This window comes from Lichenostomus cassidix, chromosome Z (assembly GCF_008360975.1).
Source record: "Lichenostomus cassidix isolate B80296 chromosome Z, HeHo_3.0, whole genome shotgun sequence".
Classification (NCBI taxonomy): domain Eukaryota; kingdom Metazoa; phylum Chordata; class Aves; order Passeriformes; family Meliphagidae; genus Lichenostomus; species Lichenostomus cassidix.
This window is the reverse complement of record NC_139511.1, coordinates 54,646,449-54,667,810: the sequence shown is the minus strand read 5'-3', so window position 1 is coordinate 54,667,810 and position 21,362 is coordinate 54,646,449. Positions and strand designations below refer to the sequence as shown.

Below are 21,362 nucleotides of genomic sequence, written 5' to 3'. Positions count from 1 at the left end.
GTTGGATAGCAGGAAAAGGTTCTTCATCCGGGGGATGTTCAGTCACGGGAGCAGGCTCACAGCACCAAGCCTGACAGAGCTTAAGAGGAGTTTGGATAAGGCTCTCTGTTGTGATCACACATGGTGTGATTTTTGAGGTTGTTTAGTGCAGGGTCAGGAGTTGGACTCAGTGATCATTGTGAGATCTTGTAGGCCCCTTCCAGGGTATTCTATGAGTCTATGGTTTTTAAGGGTAAGCAATTCATAGATCCACGAGAGTAATGTTCCATTAAGAATTAAACTGAAACAAATACATTAAAAATAGACCACATTCCTCTGTGATCTTTCACTGTAGTCAGTCAAGTTGTATTAGAAAGGTATGAATCTCATTCCAAGAGAGAAGAGTAAATTAATTCAAAAATTCTAGCTAAAAGTAAATCTAAACTGAATTTTAAAAAGCAGGAGAATCCCACAGCTGCAACGTTAACACAGTATAGTAAATCACAACTAGAATAATACAGACTATAGGACAGAATACTTATAGCTTCCTACCACCTCAATTCATGCTCAGTTATGAAGTCAAGATGCAGAGTTGTAAAACTCTACATCCAACAATAGGGACCTGCTTCCTATCTCAGTATTCATAGAATCACAGAGCATGCTAAGTTGGAAGGGATTCATCAGGATAATTGAGTCAAACCCGTCCCTGTGTCAGACACCCCAAGAGTCACACCATGTACAGCATTGCCCAAACACTTCTTGAGCTGTCAGGCTTGGTGCTGTGGCCACTTCCCCAGGGATCTTGTCCCAGTGTTATTGATATGGACATTGAAAACAGCTGATTTTTTTAAAAAAAATTAACCTAATTCTTATTAGCTGTTCATTCTTTTTAAAACAAATCTTTAAGAAAATCACACCCACGTGAAGGTTCAGCGTGCACTCAGTGCTCACTGATTTGATATAAAAATATTTTTCTGCATTCGCCAGAATGCTAGCTCTTTGAAAATCAAACTTAAAGAATGAACAAAAGCTGGGGGGTTTGGGGGGGTTCTTTTTTTTCTAGAAATTCCTAAACCCAGACTTTTCCATAATGCCCACTCCATTAATCTTTCTGACACTTATTCATGTTACAAATTGTGATAAGCTCTGCCCCTTCTGCTTTAAGTTTTGAAAAGATCTTTGTTATATCCTGTATAGTTTAGGTTAATTTGCTTATAGTTGTAACAGTACCTAGCCTGTTAACCTGGTTTTTATACTTTTCCATGTAAGTTGGGGTTTTACACCATTTTTTTGACTGCTCTGAGACCTAATGGTTCCAAAGTAAATCTGGCACATACATTGCAAAGGAAGCCTGGAAAACTGCCCTTCTTGTACATATCCTTCCAGAATACCCAATGCTAAAATCAATTATTGGTTTCCTAAACTCAAGTTCAGAAAGTAACTTTTTAAAGTTAATACAAATAACTGCACCTTTTAGCCAGTGCTTCTTTTATGTTTTATTTACCAAGAGCTAGAGATTGAGGAAAAATACATTTAACCTTGTCCTTAATATAGGCTTAATAGGGAAGTTTTATCTATCCATTACAACAAGAAAAGCTGAATCAATTTAATTTTTTTCTTAAGCTATTCTAGATACACAACTGTAAAGGACACTGGTGTATCAATTCTAATTCACAAGGTGTCTAAGTTAAAACAATCCTAAATCATCCTTATGGGAGCATTTTTTTCTTAAGAAGGAAAAAAAATATATTTAGTGTTCAGACAGAAGACCAAGATAAAACAAAGTCTCAGCTTAGTAAGGTACTACTTTCTGCACCAAACATTCAATAATGTGGAGAGAAAAAATAATTTTCAGTAGCTTACAAAAAAAGCCATAAAACAGTACAACAGTAGGCATAAGAAATACTGGCCACAGTATTCTCAAATCTGTGTATGTTGCAGAATCCTCCACAAAGCAGCATTTAGTAGCCTTTCAGACCAGTTACTGGAGTCTGGTGCAGTATCTGAAATGCTCCATTTTCAGTGAATTATCCTAGAGGGTTCTGGGTGCTAAGCTGCTTCATTAGAGGACATGATTGCTAAGGACAAAAATCCAACACAGTTATTAAACTTTAAACAGTACTAATATTAGCAGAAGAACTATTTAATATGAACGTGAACAGTAAGTGCACAGGCAGATTTTTATGGATACAACAACCACTTACAGTACCTTTCTTTGAAAAATATGATGTTTTTATGTGTGACACTTTGTAAAACAAGAGCAGAAAACAAAATTTATTGTGAGGAATTAAATTTACTTCCTAAAAATTAACTAGCCTCTGAGTTTTGCAAAAGAGTAAGCAAAAATAGTAGGAACTGAAAAATGACTAAATGTCATCCTTACACCCAACTAAATCCATAGCTGAATGGACACATATGTTTGGAAACACAAATCAAAACAAACAGAAAATACAGTAAGATAAATACTTGACATATTTTTGCTTTTCTGTTTTGGATCATAAGAAGTCTTGTATGTTTAACAACCCTAAAGGGCCTTCGCTTTACTTACATATGTAGTTGCCAAACAAACTTGTGCTTTGTCATCTCCTGGGTTACTGCAGTGCTGTTCTCAATAGTCAGTTCTTTTGTCTCCTATTTGTCACAGTGTCATTTGGGAATTGGAACAGTTTCTGCCTGCAATAAAAATAAAGTTTGTTTCAAGTAAGAGTCAATTACTCTTTTTATTAAAAAATATGTCTTTACAAAAGCACACTTTATATGGTCTGCCTGTTAATTTCAGTGCAAATTGTAGGCCAACCCAAAAATCTTACATGGATTTAAATGGTCTTGGATTTACTTCTTCCCTGAAATAATGGCTCCTGGGGACTGGAAGAGCTACCAAGGTGCAGCCACTATACAAATTGAATGCTTGTCCTGCTGTGACAAGGGCTATTCTGAGGCCACTAGATCTAACCAATATCTTTCTGCCCATCCCATGAAGTACTTAGGCTGCATTGACAATGAAAATACCACAAGCTGCATTACAGGTAGGAATGTAAGATTATGTCTGAGAAAACTTACAATCAGCCACAGATGAAGCCACACAACTGGAATAAACCAACAAACCACAGGTATTATGAAATTCAATTTATATTTCCTTACTAAAGACCACAAATGGGCAGCACATCTGCAGGAATTGCGTGCTATTGCTACACACAAAATGGATTTAAGCAATCTCCTCTCAAACCAGTAAGTGGATTCAGGGAATCAAATTTTTTATATCTGTTGCAAGTCTACAAGAAAACAAAACAAAACAAAACAAACAAACAAACAAAAAAACAAACAAAACCCTTTTGTCATACTCTTCATGCTGCTTATCCATACTTGTAGCCTCATTTTGATTGATGTTTTGGTAAAAATTTCATTTGGCATTTCCTCAAAATAACTGAAAATATTTACAAAGAAAACAGATGAACATTACATTCTCTGTCAAATGTGAATAGCAGGTGTTCTCTGAAAAGGAGGAGAAGGGGGGAAAAGGCTACAGGCAAAATATGAACTTGCTCTTTTTCTGCAGGGCTTTACCTATCCCATGGTGGATAATTTCTACCAAACTGCAGTATCTTACACATTTCCTTACAAGATTTCACGTAGTGAAAGAAGGTATCTTCAATTTGTCGGGATCACAATGAATTCTCAGCTGAGTTCCAACAGCTGTCCCTTTCACATTAGTGCCATGTACATTAATAAGTATATTCCAAATAGCACCATCTGGGGAGCATGGAAAACACCAAACAGTGAGCGCTGGACCCTCAGCAGGCTTCTGCTGAACCCCATTCATGTTAGCTCTATGTTAAGAGTAACTCATTGATTACATATGTTGCTGCTGTTCAACTATTTTCTTCTCCCTTAACTGTAGCCCTCCCAAGAGACAAGGGCAAGAAATGCTATACAGGCAAATATTAATCTATAGTATATATACCCTATATGTAACATATATATTTCACAGGATTTCTCCACTCCCCTGTGGTTACTTGGGGTGAACTATGACAGGACTAGGGTTCTGTCCCTATAAGTCTGTTGTGTACTGTAGTCTGTGTCTATGTGTGAATTTTTATGTAATTTTTAAAGTTCATTTGTATAATAAATTTACCTCTCTAATCATAAGTTTTAACCTATGTAGGGTAAGCTTCAAATTTTGCTCATATTTGGAGGTCTGACATACAAATCTCAAAATTATCTTTTCACTTGTCAATTAAAAGATCAAAATACAAAATTGTTCTTTGATCACACAAAAAAAACAAATGCAGGTGTGGACAACAGAGAAATGAATGAGAAACAAAATTGGAAAAATAAGTACAAAACATAGAAAAGAAGGATAGTATGGGACTAGAAGAACAAACAGAAGATTAAAACCAGCCAATTAAAAATCTATTACATAAACTGTGAAGAATGTAAATCAAAGAAACAATAGCACAAAGTTAAAAAGAACAGAAAAAAGAAAAAAAAAAGACAAGAAAAAAATACAAGTCCATAAAATAGCATTGACACCAAGCAGTTATTTCTTTGCCTCTACAGAATTTGGTCCTGTATTTTTAGGAGAATAGTCATACATTCTCAGATCTTTAGCTCTTTACTGACAGCACAACAGCCTTTTCAGGGTTTTAAAACCACATTTCAAGAAAAGCATGTGCTATATCTTTCTGAATCTCTTCAGGTCCTCCCACATACTATGTCCTTTTCTCAATCTAAGGAAGATTCATTAAAACTTAAGATGCTTTGCTTTTTCTTTTTTCTCCTTTGAAATATGTTGTTAGAAACATTGCTCCTAGTGAGTAGGTCTCCCTAAACCCTACCTCTTCCAAATTCATAACTGTGTTTAATAATTTTTTTTTACTTTAACAGGGGTGTTTATTTCATTATCATACAATGCTCAAGGAAGAATTATTAGAAAGGGTTCTTCTTATTTCTGTCACCTGCAAAGAAGAAAGGAGGAGGAAGAATTAGAGGAGAAGGATGTTGCCAGGCAGAGCCTTTATCCCGATATTTCTCAGGTTCTAAGCAGAGCAGAACACTTCTCTCATTATGAATTTCTCCACACTTCAATAACCATTCAAAAAGGTAAAACTGGAAGCCTTCACCAGCACACCCACGCCACAGTAACGATTACCAAGCTTTCTTCACAGGCAAACAGGTAAAATTAAAACAATCTTCAACTCAGTAAAGAATTGTGTATATAATGAAGAAACAAAACTGGACATTCTGGAGAGTATCTTCTGAGAAGCCACCACTCCACCATTCTAAAATGATGCAGAGAGGGGCATGGAGGGAATCTTTCATTTGCTTCCACATGGATGATATGGTTTGGATTGTTTCATTTGTTTTGGATTGGGTTGGGGTTTTTTTGTTGTTGGTTTGGGGTTTTTTGGTTGGTTGGGGGGGTTTCAGTTTGGGTTTTTTGTTTTGTTTTAATTTTCATATTCTATTTTTCTGAAATTCCCTAGTTTATTCAGTTCTAGTTTTCCTTAAAACTGTCCCTGCCTTAATTGAATGTCATTGGAATAACACCAGGAAACACCATCACTGTCTCTCAAACTTTTTCTAGATTTTTGATAGAATAATGCAATATTTAAAGGTTAGGCAAACAAAAATGGAAGGTCCTCATTACTGTCCTTGTACATCACAATGCCGAGCTGGATTCTCAGAATTACACAGCTTTCATCAAGAACAGTTACAGATTTCATTTTGCCAGTTGAAAATTTTGCCCATGAATCAAAAAAAACCAAAAGTGAATTTAGTAGGTTGAGCTTAGTGAAAGAAGGTTGATGACTGATTAACGACGAGTGAAACAAAGTACAACAAAGTACAATAAAGTACAACAAAGGCATTTTGCAGTATATATTTCTATCAAGAATGTCTTTATTTCAGTGCAGTCACTCAGAGTAACAAGGCCAAAAATATTGTAAGGCAAAATAAGAGTTCAGCTTTCCCCCTGGAATAGCCACGGATCATTTGATTCAACCCAAACAGCTTTTTCATGTGAAAATGAACTCTGCTGCACTTACTGTGTACCAGATTAAGTCATGGTGGTGTGCTGTAACGACACTTACATGGAAACCACACAATTTCCCATGAGATTTAAGCTTTCATTAAAACAAATTATGAAAATGTGGCTATTAAAATAATCTTTCAAGTGTGTTTTTAACCTGCAATATAACAGTCCAGATGATAGTTCTTAACAGGATGTGATCCATTTCTGTTCATTTCAATAAGACATTAATGCCAAAGTGGAGTAATGATACTTCAAAAATCTCTTCCAACCAGTTAACAGACACAACAGAGTAACTGAAATTGATGTAAAAAGTTACTTTGTAGGGCTATGAAACCTCTAACACGTAGCTAGTGAATGCTTATGAGGGAGGGCAGAGGAGTGGAGGTACCAAATGGACAGTAAAGGCTGTTTCACAAAGGCCAATTTCAGATGGAAAATAGAAGAGATTTCAGAGCACTGCTGATTCCAATGACTTTACTTATTCTGAGTTGTGTCCTCATCTTCTTACAACATAAAGAGAAATTTGTCGAAATTACTAAGGCTGAGTGTCCAGCCTCGTTTAGTTTCCAGACTTTCACTGGGTCACTTGCTCTGAGACATACGTTTAGATGATTCCTTGTAATAGTATCATTCTTGTACTATATTTACATTAGATACAGTAGCAAAGTTTCACTATCCTTTACTTACATTTGTCATCTGAAAATATTTGTCTTTCCTAAAATTTTGACTTTTGCTTTTAAAAATCTTGAAAGAAAACAGTAAAAATTTGATAAAAATACTATTTATTTTTAAAGTGCAAACATGTAGCCTACCAGCAAGATTCCTCTTGCTGGCATAGTTCGTGCTGCTTGCTGTTCCACTCCTGGGCACCAGGGCTGCATGACCAGGAGGCAGTACAAGACAGTGACAAACCCTGTCTTATACTGAATAAACCAGAGATTTTGTATAGCCCTTTTATTTGTAGTAACCACTACAGAAAAGCCATGTTCTGTAGTGACAATGAGTGCAAATTTTGCCATCTCTTCCACTTTCATAAAGACCACAACTTTTTAAAATGTTTCTGAAGATGTAGTAGAGGGCTTTTGTGCTGGTCCAGGCTTTTTTCCTGTAGCCATAAGCAGGATGAAGACTACTTGGGTTTGGTATTTATGCTTTACTCTCAAGATTCTCAAAAGACCATAATCGGTTTTTTGAATTAAGTATATGTTCCCTGAATGCATAAATTACTGCAGATTATACATTTAATATAAAAACACAAACCCCACATATTTCTCTTATGCATCCATCAAGCACTCTCTAAACCACAATATGCCAAACACTGCATTTTCTAAGTAGCAGAGCACCGATACATCTAAAGACTTTAATTACTTAAACATCCATTTGGCTACAGCTCTATTCTCTTAGTCCTCTCTAACAACTCCTCACAAATCCATAGTGTTTTCATTTTCATATGTCTTCCCATTTTTCTTTAATAACAGCAATCTCTTACTTTGAGAGTTTAATCTTCACCAGCCAATTAATAATGTACAGATTTATAAGAATTTATTCAAATATTTTATTCTGCAGTCTTTTATTAAATTTATCATGAGACTTGTGGCTCATAAGGAATTTTAATAATATCATAAAACTTAGCTTTTAAGTGTTAGTTATACATATTTTTTAATAATTTCAGGCTTTGTGTTTTATGACATTAAAGGTAATTTTTCTTGGCCTTGTTACAGACTTTTACAGGAAGATTTGTCAGTGGTCTCTTTTATCTTCCATTTCTTGGGTGGCTTTGGTTTTTGCCAGATTTTCTATGATAATTTAAAAATATGTAATATTAAGGGAAAATTATATTAATTTATTGCAATCATTCTCAATGGCATTGACTACACTACAGCTAAAAGTAAATCATTCACTTTCATACTTTTATAATGAGAAACTCACCTTAGCCTTGTTCATTTCAGAAATAATTCTTAATTTCTGCATTTTGAAGATTTGCTGTGCTAATATTTGGTTTTTAAAAGTAGGCTTTTTTCCCCTCAGTAACAGAAGTGCTGATGTGATGATACTGTGCTTAAAAAAATATAGAGAGGTGAAAGCAAAAAGTATCTGGTTCTATGGGCCATTTTCTTAAATTTCCTTGTCATTATATCCTATATTGTTTCAGCAAATGCAGCTAAATTTGATAAATTTAGTTAGCTAGCTACCTGATTGCTCCCAGAGGTATTTCTCCATAACTTCATGCTAAAATTACATATGTAAATATATGTGGTAAAACAAATAGATAAGGTGGGAACATCTGGATTATCTGATTTAGAATTTCTTTCAGTCTCTGATTTAAAGAATGCAATAGTTATTAAGTGCCAAACGTCTTACCACAATAATTTCTAGAATCCTCAAGACATGACTTATATGTCACAAACAATCTTTTGCAGCACTTACAGAGAAGGCAAGTAAAGCAGACTTAGCCATTTTTACATTTTTGCTAGCTTAAGCGTGTTGTTTCATGCATTCCTAACCAGAGCAACATGCCTGTACTGGACTGACAGTGACAGTCTCCCTAGTGATTACATTTTTAAAAAACTTGACAGCAAGCAAAGTAAGCCTCTTCCTCAGCATCTCCACTGCTAATACACTGCATGGACATTAGATTTCTAAGTGAACTCGGAAATTATCAAGACTTCTAAGACAAAAGAGCTTAGGAAAGTGTTCCTTTCTTTTTTACAAGCTCAACTGATGGACTGCCTGGGTTTGTGGAACTGTGACTATAAATTTCCCAGCACAGATATGTTTCTTTGATTTGAAGACTATCTATATAAACTGGTTTTAGACATTCAAAATATACCTGGGGTAAAAACCGCTCATTTCTAAAGAAATTGAATATGGTATTTTTTTATATCTTGGTATTAGACTGGTATACACTTAAAAGACTCTAATGTATATAATCTTTACTGCAAAATAATTTTACTTAGTAAGTGTTGAACTGAGCACAGGCTGAAGAGAAAGGGTGCTGGGATCTGTCTCTGCTGGAGGATCTCTGAAGTCAGAAAGACTGACACTTTGGATACATAAAAGACTTCTTTATGGAATCAGCATAGAATAGTCCCTCTTGTGGCACTCTTTTCCCTAACTTCCCAACCTGTACAAAATGATTTATGAAAAAGAAGTGGCCATTGAAAATGTGATTTTCAAATGCATTATTTCATTGTTATTTGTGATAGTTAAATAGTTTTACTTCACAGGAAGCCTGGTACAAATTCACGTACTTTACCTCCAGACACTGATATGACCTCGCATTTTCAGGGAATAAATCTGGGCTCTGTTTAAAATGTACCATACTTCAAAAGACAGTCACTTCAATTTATTTTGAAAATATATATTTTAAAGAAAAGTGAAAAGGTCTGTATTGTTATTGTTTTCATTTTCAACTTAACTTTTAAACTTATAGTTTATTTTTCTATCTTAAGAAGATCAAGCAGAAATACTTTATTTTCTTCAGCACCTGCTTCTTGGTTTCCTCTTTTCTCTATGTATCTGTTTCTAGAGAAATGGCTTTTTTTCCTCCTAAATTTTACATCTCTTTCACCTTTTTTTTCGTACAAAGATATCTATTCACATTTCTCAGATAGTCAGTCTCTCATAACTTATGTAGTCCATTACATTCTACACACCCGTGGGAAATGTCATTAAAAGCCAATAACCAGAGCAATAAATGCATTAGACAAAGATTACAACAAAATGGAACAACAGAAACTTACAAGTAAAAAAAAAGTTCATCTCAGTTAATTTTTTAGAATTACCATACAGGCTAGGCAGAGGAAAGCCCACACATATATACTTTTAGTTCATTATGAGTTGTAGAGCTGCAAAGAATTTGATTGTAACAGGCCATGTACTCTCTGAACTTATCTCAAGGTCACCTGCCCATGGTCTTGAGAGGATGGGAGCAACAAGCCCCTGAATCCTGCAATCCATTAAACACCAGAAGCTGAAGCTAGAATAAGGAAAAGTTGACAGAAACACTAGTTCAGGCAAGAAGATAGAATCATGTCTCTCCCCAGGAAAGTTTTCAACATATATACCTCTGCTTTCAAGAGAGAGCATTTTGTTTCCTGGTGATACATATTTTCAGACTGAGTCTAGTTGCTTCCACTGCCCACCTGCAACAGCGTTTGGTGGCTTGGAGCTCTTTACACTATCCATGTTCCTGGGATGCCTACAAAAATCATTGTTCCTTATGCATTCCAGACTGAGTCAATACCTGTCAGTCCTGTTTCTCCAACATAACTCTGGGTTACGCTGATGAAGTGCCATCAAATTCACAATGTTCCATGATGATTTCAGAGGTCAGCCAGAACAATTATGAAAACATGCCGTCTTACCAGTTACAGAAAGCAACACCATATCCACTTCCAAATGTGGACATATTGAATACACAATTAGAAGTGAAGTAAGTCACTAGAACTTCAAAATCGTTCCAGTTGTTGGCTGATGGACAAAACTCAGCTGTGACTCAGCTTTATACAGGGTAGATATATCACCAGGAGCTAAATTATAATCTTTCTTAAAAGCCAGTGGGACTTTGGTGCTGACTTCAAGTGAGCAGAGCTTCAGCCAAGACAGGTAATGTAAAAGCAAATGTGCTGCACTCTTTGGTAGATTTATTGTTATTGTTATTTGGTTAAGGATTAGCATTATTTCATTACTGCTATTGCAATGGCTCTTAATAAGACTAGAAAGACTCTGAAATAAGACTACAATATTTGACTAAAATGATCCTTGAACAACAAATAAAACACTAGCACTGGTATGGCATATTATTATATTTTATTTTCCCTTTACAAATATATATATCTTCTTACTTATATAGATGTGAGGAGAGGATGTGTTCATTTTGCTTTTTCCGAATATTAAAAATACTTTTCTTGTCATTAGAAAATTTTCTGTATATTGTAGCAATATGATGCCCTGGCTCAAAGCTTATGCTCATGCATTTGTTTCCTGTAAAAGAATTAAGTTAACAATGAAAAAAAAGTGATGTCCTTAAAACAGGACTTGCAAACGACAAGTTTTTGCTGCTTTGAATGCTGAAAATCTAGTAGTATGCTTAGAAAGGTACGGTTACAATTACAAGGTCATTTTAGTTTTAACTAATGTAACAACAGCGCTTGCAAGTGCTGCAAATTCATCCATACAACCATGCATCCAGCAGCTTACACTTCTGTGAAAACAGCAGGAAAAGTCTAAAAAAGAGTTTTGAAGCAGATTAACAGGCCATGTCCAGACTAAGGTGGTTATCACGTTGTCAGCACAGCCTGAAAAGAGTCCCTCAACCTGCCAGAGTGCCATTGCTGGCATATTCAAGCTCCTCAGCAAGATTAGGTTATTGTAGGTGATGTTTCATGTTGCTTTGGATTCAAGAACATTACCAAAACACAAAAATGCTCTTATCTAATGGCCTGAATAAATACAATTACATCAGAAGTGAGCTAAACAGCCATGGGTCCCTGGCTACAGAAAGGAACAAGACCATCAGAAGCTGAAGCTAGCTCAGGCCACAGCTCATGCCAGGGCAGTGTGGTCCCCACCAGGCCTTGGGAAGGGAGCTGCAAACACAGAGCGAGCACAGCTCCGCAGCCCTCTGTATTGGAGGGGTTGGTGTCCAAGGCCTGGGCTGAGTGTGAGTTCCAGCATGGTGAACTGCAGCTGCACTGTGGTGCTGGTGTGCAGAGGAAACTGTTTCTCCACTCAATTATTATTTAATCTTTCCTATTGTTAATCTGTTTGATTGACAAATACAATCTTGTTGCATCACACACACCAAACATTTTTTTAGAGCCCCCAAATATGAAGTTTTGTAGAGACAGAAAAAGTCATAGCGTCATAGAACATGCTGAGTTGGAAGGGACCCATCAGGACCACGGAATCCAGCTCCTGTGCAGAGCGCCCCAAGAACCCCACCACATAAATGGGAGTGTTGTGGTGAGCTCAACTTCTTGAGCTCTGTCAGGCTGGTGCTGTGACCACTGCCCTGCGTAGCCTGTTCCAGTGCCCGACCACCCTCTGGGTGGAAACCTTTTCTGATATCCAACCTAAAACCTCCCCTGACTTAGTTTCATGCCATTTCCTTGAGCCCTGGCAATGGCTGTGAGACTGAAGGGGTTAGCACCTACCCCTTTGCTTCCCCTCATGAGAATGATGAAGGCCACAATGAGGTCTCCCCTCAGTCTCTTCTTCTCCTGGCTAAACAAACCATTGACCTAAGCTGTTCCTCATAAGGCTTTCCCTCTTTGGGAAACTCTAATATTTGATTAAGTTTGATAAAATTTGAGCAGTGAACCAAGTATCTGTTAAATAAAAAAGCCATGCCTAAGCACGACTCTTGAGGACCGGAGCGAACTTGGGCAAACACGGGGAGGGCAGGGCGGTGCGGCTCCCGGCGGGTCGCTGCTCCCCGCGCTGGGCCCGGCCCGGCCCGGCGCTGGCGCGGCCCCCTCACGCTGCGGGCGGGCTGGGGGCGCGGCGAGCGCGGGCGCGGCGCTCCCTCCCCGCGGGGCGGTGCTGCTGACGGCGCCAGCCCCTCCGGACCCTCCGCGCCGCTCCCGGCGGGCGCCCGGCCACACGCGGCGGGTCGGGCTTCCCCGCCGGGAGCGCTGGGCGCTGCATGGGAGCCCTTCCCCGCCCGGCACTGCCGCGCTCGCCCCCCCGCCGGCTGCGCGAAGGAGGACGGCGGAGCATGCCACCGGCGGGGCGGTTCCGCGGGGACTGACATGCTGCTGAAGGAGGGCAGGCGCCAGCCCCTCCGCCTCTCCGCGCGGTAGCGGAGGCGATGCTGCAGGGCGCTCCCCGGGCTCTCCCGCAAGCGCCAGGCTATCGCCCACAGCGGCCGCGCTCGCTGCCGTGAGCGGCGCGGCTCCGGCCCGGCCGAGGCGACGAGTGGCGCGGGCCCGCTCCCGTGCCCGGGGCGGCGGCGGCGGGGAAGGCGCTGCCCGCGCCCGCGGGCGGCTCCGCGCGGCGGATGCGTGTGCATGAGCGCTGCACCGAGCGGGCGCAGGAAGCGCCCCCGCTCCGCCGCCTCCATCTTCCAGGGCAGCAGGACCTCGCCGCACGGCCGCGACAGCGAACGCCGGGGCAGCGGCTCCGATAGCGCCTACCAGACCCAGAAAACCCTGGACGACTGTAAGATGGTGGGTACCGCGGGCGGGCTTGCCATACTTTTTACCTTTTCCGAGCTCTCCCGGCGCTGGCGGCGGTGCCGCTCTTCCCGCCACCTTGACTATTCCCATCACGTGCAGTTGCACTGTTTCAAACCCGCAGTCCCCGCCGGGGTGCTGCCCTGCACCCCGACTGGCGGCGGTGCCACGGCGGGAGCCGGGAGGGAAGAGCTGCGGGGCCCTTTGCGGGACAGCGAGCGGAGCCGGGCGCCTGGCATCCTGCGAGAGCACAGTCCGCGCTCAGAACGCACCGCAAACCAGCTGGAGTTGCTTTGTGGTAGATCGGTCAAAATCTGTCCCCAGACTTGCGCTCGCTGAAGCCTGAATGGGTAAATAGTTGCCTCCAATGAATCACTGCACTGTCTGCTTGCTTTCTTGTGCAGCAACCACACTCTTGCCCTAAAATCCTTCTAAAAAGGGATTCAGAATTAGAGTCCCTGAAATTCTGTCCTTGATATATATGTACCTGTTACCAGTCTTCTCGGAGTAGTTGGTTGCAATTGTAAACCCTCAGGTGAAACACCCTGCATCCGTGTTATTTTTGGACTGTCATATTATGGTGTGAGATTTTTCCCCAGTCATGTTCAAAATACTTGCATCCTGACACCTTCCTCCAAATCAACGCCATATGCCCCCTTTCAGGCTCCTTGAGCTGCAGTCAGCCTGACTTTAAAAAGAGTCCCCTCTAGCCAGTGACAGATCTAGGGAAAAAAATGAAGTTGCTTCTCCTTTTCTTGACAAATCTGTACCTTGCTAAAGCTCTGTCCAGTAGCATTGGAAATGGAGCTGCTGTCTTTTCTGCTGGATCCTGGCAATTTCTTTTCCTCTGGTGCTGAAAAATATGCTGGCAGATTATCCACTCTGATACTTCAAAATTGGGAGCAATTCCCAGTGCACGGAGGAACAAAAGCTGCCACAGTAGCTCTATAAATATACCCAACAAGTGGATCTTACTGGGTTGTGCCTTTATTCTCGTTCCCAACAGCATAATGTGGTTACTTAGAAGTTTGTAGAACTGAATGATTAGAAATAAAATACATTTTACAGATGGGTTGTCAAGTTGCAGTAAGATTCAAGAGGTAAAATCAGTGTGTTTTCTCTTCTTCTTCTTCTCTGTCTCAATTCAGCAACATCTGTGTGGTTTTGTTTTCCTGGGCAGTGCTGAGGTGGCTGAATGAGTCTGTTTAGACAAGGGATGTCAGGTGAGAAGTGTTAAAATGTGTCTGGTGCAACCAGCTACCAGTTGCAGGATGCAACGATTTTCTCTTTTTCCTAATGCAGAATAATCACACTGTGACACAACATAGTATACTTTTTTGCCTCTGCACTGCCTTCATGTGTTCTCTTAAACTACAGAATGATAAGACTTGAAGACCTGTTTAGCAAATATTGTGCCTAGGGCTTCGTTTGGTGTGCTTTTGGATTTGTTTGGGATCTGGGTGTGGGAGGGTGCAGATGTACTGAAATGCACTTGGGTTGATTTGCTGCTCCTGAAGCAGAGAAACCTATTTGCTATTCTTAAAATGAAATTTAAGAAAGCATGGCCAAAACTATTTCCAATATCAGTTCTCAGCTCTACAGTTAATTGCAGTGGGATGCATGAAGGGAATGAATGTAATACTGCAGAAGGATCTAATTTATTTCCTGAGCAGGAGAATTTGAGGGCTTGACTTTAAAAATTGGTAGCTCTGATAGACTCCAGGTTCTTAGCATGTTTTTATGTTGGGGTGTATTGAACTTCTGGTGGTAATGATAACTGCAGAATTATGAGCAATTACTCTTCTCTGTTTTTATGTAGTTTGGAAATTGAGGTCAAAACACGGATAAATAAATATTCTGTTCTATTACTCGAATCCTTCCGCCCCCGCCACCATGTGGAGCAAATGGTCTTATGTGCCTTCTTTCAGAAGACAGCAAATGCTTCATTTCCTTAAAATATAATTCCATGTATGTGATTAGTGGAACTAAACAATAATGATCTTTCCATCACTGTGAAATTACCCATTTATTCAATGACATCCGTATGTATCTTCTAGATATTGGATTTCTGTAAAGATTGTAGTGTTTATTTACTCCTTTGTTTCTTTTTCCCCACACGCACTTTAGAAAAGGTGTTTTCTGGAATTGTAACACAACAGTGCCTATCTGGTTCATCTTCTCAGCCAGTAACAGCAGATCAGTTTTAAGTCTGAAACGTGGGTTGAAGGAAAGCAACAGAACAGAAATCATTACAAAATAAATTAGCAAAATTGCCAATTTAAAAGCAAATGCTACATTCCAGTCCCTGAATGTGCTGTTAATCAGGAAGCAGGAGGAGCAAAGGCAATAATTTCTGGAATTATTTTCGTCTTTTATGATAGCAAAAAATAACCTCATGCTAATAGTAAAACAGATGTTTTTTGGTATGCTTAATATTTAATACTAATAACTCAGACATTTTCAGATATTAAAAGCAGAAACACTACTTTCCTATAGATGAACATTTATAGCTCACAGAATAAGCAGCTGCCACGGAGGCTCTAGTCATTTACTGAACCATGGGCTCTTGATCCTGTGTGCTATGAAATTGTCAGCAGCCCTAGATTGGGCATGTTTTTAAAAAACTGGATTGTTTTTACCAATGTAGTTCAAAATGCTCACGTATGTAAATTGTCTTTGTTTTTCAGCTTGTCCAGGATTTCAATACCCAGGTGGCTCTCTATCGGGAGCTGGTAATTTCCATTGGGGATGTCTCTGTCACCTGTCCGTCTCTGCATGCGGAATTGCACAAAACTCGAACCCGAGGATGTGAGATGGCTTATCAGGCTCATCAAAAACTATCAGCAATTTCTGGGTAGGAGGCAACTTACGTTTAATTAAAGCCATACTCATGGTCAAATCTTTGTTAAATACTACATTATGGAAACTTTCAGGAAAGGCATTAACTTGTTTCTGTTTTAGGCATAGAGGTGTACGACCACAAATTATACAGAATGCTCATATCCTTATCATAGTACAATTTGGAGCAAATGCTGGTCTTCTTACCAAGAGGGTATCCTGATTTCACTGGATGCTTTTATGCAACACAAACAGGATTTTACTGTGTATCACAACAGATTGAGGGAGAAGCCATGCCCTTCAAGGGTGAAATAGGGCGTTCTGCCCAGTCTTTCATTGAGTATGCCCAATTGCATAGTTAAGAGGTGACTAGCTCTGTTTAACTAGAGCCTCAACAAAATTAAACCAAAATTAGGTAAAAATTGAGTGAGTGGAATACAAATACTAGGCTGAAAACTTGTGTTTACATTCTACATGTTTTTAAACCCTTGTTTGTGTTGAAATAAGAATGGAAGCTTTGCCAGCATATAATGTTTTAATTTATTCCTTGGTATTACTTTATTTACATTCCTTTCCATGGAGACAGAATGTATTATCACATACTTGAGACTATGCATCAGTACAAGATCAACCAGCATAAATAGCTTTTTCCTAAAAAATGAGAATTCGTGCTGCTAATTCCATGTGGGTTCTTCACAGTATGGTGACTGGGGCATTTGTACATATACATGTACCCCCTGAGTCATGTCTCTCTGTTAACACTTTCTGCATCTGTCTTATCTACCATAAGCCATTGTGCACCACTGGAGAAAAAAACCCTTTCATTTTTTGCAGCTCTGCCTAGTCCCCATTGAATTTCTTTCATCACTTTAATATATATGAGAAATCTGGCTTAGTATATAAGGGGAGTCCACACTAACAAACCACACAGAAGAAGACACGGGTTGGATGTTTTAGTAGAATTGTCACCATTTTCAAGTAGGATTTTGCGCAGTCAGTTAAGGTGTTTTTGTGACCTCTCATTTGTTCTTCAAGATACATGCTTTTAAAATACTACAGTCAGTGGGAATTTTTTTAAAAAACACCAGCAAATAGATGTAGTTCTTTTTAACAGCTACACTGAAAATGTGAAAACAAACAGTAGTGAAATAAATATATCTTGTGTGCTTTCAGACTCAAAAGAAAAACTAACATAAACCAAAACAATACATTTGAGTAGCTGAACCTGTCTTGTAACTATTAAGTATTTTCCCTCATAAAGAAAACAATTGATAAGTGCTCATTTAGAAAGTACAGAGTTCTTTTAAGCGATCATTTGACAGTTGGAAGTTTGTCATATACACAAAGATGTCCTGAAGGTTGTGCAGTTGCTGCGAGATTGACATTTGGCTAATCTGAAACTGTTCTAAATAACTGTGATAATACTGTGATATCCATAACAACTGGTAGGTGTTAGAAACTCTCTGGAAATTACTTGTTAGGTTTGACAGACATTTTACAAGATGCTTCACATCCTTACCCTCCTGTAGCTGAGAAAACCATATGAGATAAATTAACTTTTTTGGTATTTGTGAGGAAAGAAGGGAGATGAAGATACAACAGGGGTTCAGGGTGGAAAAGAAATAGAAGGAGAGGAGTAATAAATAGTCTCAGATACTTAGTCTTTACTTCAGCAGGAAGACTGATGTAGTGCATATGTAGAGCATATATATGATCTGGAATAGGAACCTAATTGGATAGGAAGAAAAGTATCAGGAAGAAAAATGCTTAGGGACAGGAATGTATTAAATCACCCTCAGTATTGAGTAGTCAGGAGGGCAGTGTGTTGCTCAGAAACCACTGTTAGTCAGCAGATGGAACAAAGGCTTGTTTTGTTCACTGCTTTTGTTCAAAATGCATACTACTGCACTGGGTAACACAACAAGTTGTGTCTTCTAAAACTTTTTAAAGGAAATGTGTTTCTTTTCCACCTGGAGAGAATAATGGTAAGTAGGTGTTTATGTTACTGGACTATAACAATTCATGAGAGAGCAGCATTCTATTAATTAAGGCCATCAGTAATGTTCAGTTAGTCTCTAAGTGATCTTACTGATGTGTTGCAGGGCACTCTTTCTTTTGAGAAGTTGCTGTCACTAAGAGAATACTTGGTTAATTTATCTTGTTTGTGTTGATGTCTTCCTTGGAAAATTAGCAAACAGCTTAATGTTATGCTGTTTCTGTTTGAAAATATTGGGATTTCACAGAATCACAGAATTGTTAGGGTTGGAAGGGATCTCTGGAGATCATCTGGAGATCACCTAGACCAATTTCCATGGGCAGTAGTGCATTTGAGACTCTTAAATGCACTCCTGACTTAGACAATTAGAAGAGGCAATTATTTCCTTTCCTAATTCACTTGTTCTACAATACTAAGGTAACAAAGAGGAAAGGAACAAAGACTTGGAAGGAAAAAAACAAGATTAAATCCTCTAGTGCTGGGAAAGGCAACTCTGGGAAGAAATCTGGAAATTGTGGGAAGGGAAACAAGTGCTGAGATGGAGATAATGCATTAGGAACTGAGCAGGATAGAAGTCATGAGGACAAAAAAATACATTGGTTATGGGCATATCTGTTCTGGAATGTTAGGCAGACGTCAGAGTAGGACAGTGCTGTAATGTGGACAAGAAGAGAAAGCTGTAGGTGTACCTGTAGAAAAAGGACACACTTACATGCCAACAAACGCAGATTCAGCTGTGGAAATAGAGGAAGTGAAAGTCCCACTTATTTTTTAAAAACTGAAAGAAAGAAAGACAAAGGAGATGATGAAAAAATGATGAGGTAGCAAGGAAATATAAAACCTTATAAAGTCCACTCTGGATTAGACCATATCACCCCATCTAGCTCAAATCTGATGGCTGCTGGTAGCAGAGATTTCATAAAAAATAAGCAAAGATACAAAAAACAGGTGGTGCATAGAATGATGCCTTCCCTCATGCACTTGCTGCTACCAAGCAATCAGTAAGCAAAGGCTGCATCTGAACAATCTGTATCTGACTAATATGAGTTCTCACAGAAGACTTCAGGATTTCTCTAAATACTAAGATCTTTTACTCAAAAAATGCTGAGCATAAATAAGGACATCTTTATACTATGGTGTATTTAAAAAACAATTTACTAAAAAAATATTGAGAAAGGAAACTTCAAATTAAGTCTCCAACTTAATAGGACCTCATAGATATTATATCCTCTTCTTTACTTGCTTTGATGTCTTTTTCTCGTAGATATAGTGAAATTTTAGCAAAGGGGAATAATGATTAGAAATAAAAATAATCTAAATTGAAATATCCTTGTTCTAGTTAATGTTCTTTTAGGAGTGGAAATCAAAGTAAACCCATCTTTCAGTATTCGTTTTCTCAGGACTTCAGGTCAATTCCTGCTCTCATACTAAAAGTTCTTAGTGATTTTTAATGAGCTGTCTTCTGAAGAAGGTGAGTAAAGTTTGGTCCTTTCATCACATTTTCTGCTCCGTAATGTAGTAGAAATTAAATATCTCAAATTATTTACATTGTGCATCCTTGCTCTATTAGTTGCCGTCGTGAAAACAGGAGGAAGTACAGCAACAAGAAAATGAGTCAGCATGATTTTTTTCAAAGGAAAAGAAGGGAAAAATACTAGCAACAGTAAGAAGATGAGGTGAAAAAGATGCAAACCTGTTATGGATGTGAGTCTGCTTTATGGAATGATAGAGTGGTGATCTGTTAGAATTCATCAGATAGGGAGCTGTCTTTATATGTGGAGTCCACTAAGTCTGGGATGTCAACAGAAGGATAACTCAGAACTGTATTTTAAGATACAGGTCTGCACAACTGTGCACACACGTTTGTAAATGTCCTTACATATTCTCGAGCACTTGATATGCTTACATAATGTGTGCACTTGGCACACTGAAACCAGAACTGGCAGTATCTCTGTGACAGTCTGATATATATGTTGGCAGTGGCTTTTTTTGCATGAAACAAAACTGTGTGAGGAGCTCATGGGTGCATGGCAATATACATCTGTGTGAGCATAGCTTTGAAAGTGATTTTTCTCTATTTTTCTGACTCGTATTGCAAAGTCCAAAATCTAAGGAGGAAGAAACCTCTACACCAGTACAGGCCAGGGCAGCAGCTCTGTACAGGAGGATCTGGGGTTTTCTGGTGAGCATCAAGTTGAACATGAGCCAGCACTGTGCCCTTGTGCAAAGAGAGCCAGCAGCCTCTTGTGCTACTTTAGGAAATGTTCCCAGCAGGTCGATGGAGCTCATCCTTCCTTTCTGCTCAGGGCTGTTGAAGCCATATCTGGAATACTGGATCCAGCAGTGGCCTCCCTATTAGAAAAGAGGAAAGGGCATGTCAGAGCAGGTCTAGTCAACTGCTTTAAAGATGATTAGGCAGCATCCCACATGCACGGAGAGGCTGGCAGACCTGGGATTGTTTAGCTTGGAGAAGAGAAGGCTTGGAGGGGGATACTATCAATAAGTATAAAAAATACCTGATGGAATAGTGTAAGGGAGACACGGCCAGACCATTCTCCGTGCTATACAATGATGGGACAGCAGGTAAAAATTGAAATTAAAAAAAAATAATATAAAAGTTTTTAAACTCTTTTTTTTTACTGTGTAGCAAGTGTAATATTGGGACAGCTGCTCTGAGTGGTTGTGGAGTCTCCGTCTTTGCAGATACTCAGAATTCAATTGGTCATGGCCCTCAGCAGCCTGCTGTAGCTGAAGGTGCTTTGAGCAGGAGGCTTGAACTAGATTAATTCTAGATGTGCCTTTCAGCCTATGACAAAATCATCATAAATCTCCTTGGGAAAATTTAAAGACAAGGTTTCTTTGTTTGATATTCATGTGCATCTTCTACTTTTATAAAATAGTTATTAATTTAAGTTCCCCTAAATTCAAGACAAGTTTAGAAAGTGATGTAAAAATCACTTCCTGATTGCATTCCTGCGCACAAAAAATTGTCGTAGTGTTGCTTTAAGTTTTTAATTTTATGTAATTTCTACTTTTGTTTTTCTGTGCAGTCTACAGTGGGAACTCTCATGTTTTCAATAAGCACTAAATGGTAATTTCTCAGAGCTAATTAATATTAGATCATTTCCTAAGGCTGTTTTAAAACAGTCTACAGACAGGCAATTGGTGGCCAATTTTTTACTGAGCTGTCTGAATTTTCTCTGAATTATGACCCTTCAAAATTATTACCTGCTTTCTAAAGCACTCAAGCAAACAAAAAAGTGCTTCGTAATATGTTACAAATTAAGCAAAAAGGGATCTCCAGACCTGTAAGTTAATGAGAGCTGTATTAAGACAGGCA

The 21,362-nt window shown here is 39.0% G+C and overlaps 1 protein-coding gene and 1 long non-coding RNA gene across 2 annotated transcripts in view; one reads left to right on the top strand and one right to left on the bottom strand.

Moving 5' to 3' along the window:
- Positions 1 to 2,187: 2,187 nt before the first annotated feature.
- LOC146424947 (uncharacterized) lies at positions 2,188 to 13,691 on the bottom strand. Its single transcript, XR_014846763.1, has 3 exons — positions 13,218 to 13,691; positions 2,528 to 2,652; positions 2,188 to 2,224 (listed from the first exon to the last, which is right to left on the bottom strand). It is a non-coding gene; the product is annotated as an uncharacterized LOC146424947 (long non-coding RNA).
- RGS7BP (regulator of G protein signaling 7 binding protein) overlaps positions 12,573 to 21,362 on the top strand; it is a 35,691-nt gene continuing 26,901 nt past the window's right edge. Inside the window, exons 1-2 of the mRNA XM_085042377.1 lie at positions 12,573 to 13,182; positions 15,876 to 16,042. Coding sequence (XP_084898503.1) covers positions 13,024 to 13,182; positions 15,876 to 16,042 — 326 coding nt within the window. The 5' untranslated portion in view covers positions 12,573 to 13,023. The remainder of the gene's footprint in view (positions 13,183 to 15,875; positions 16,043 to 21,362) is intronic.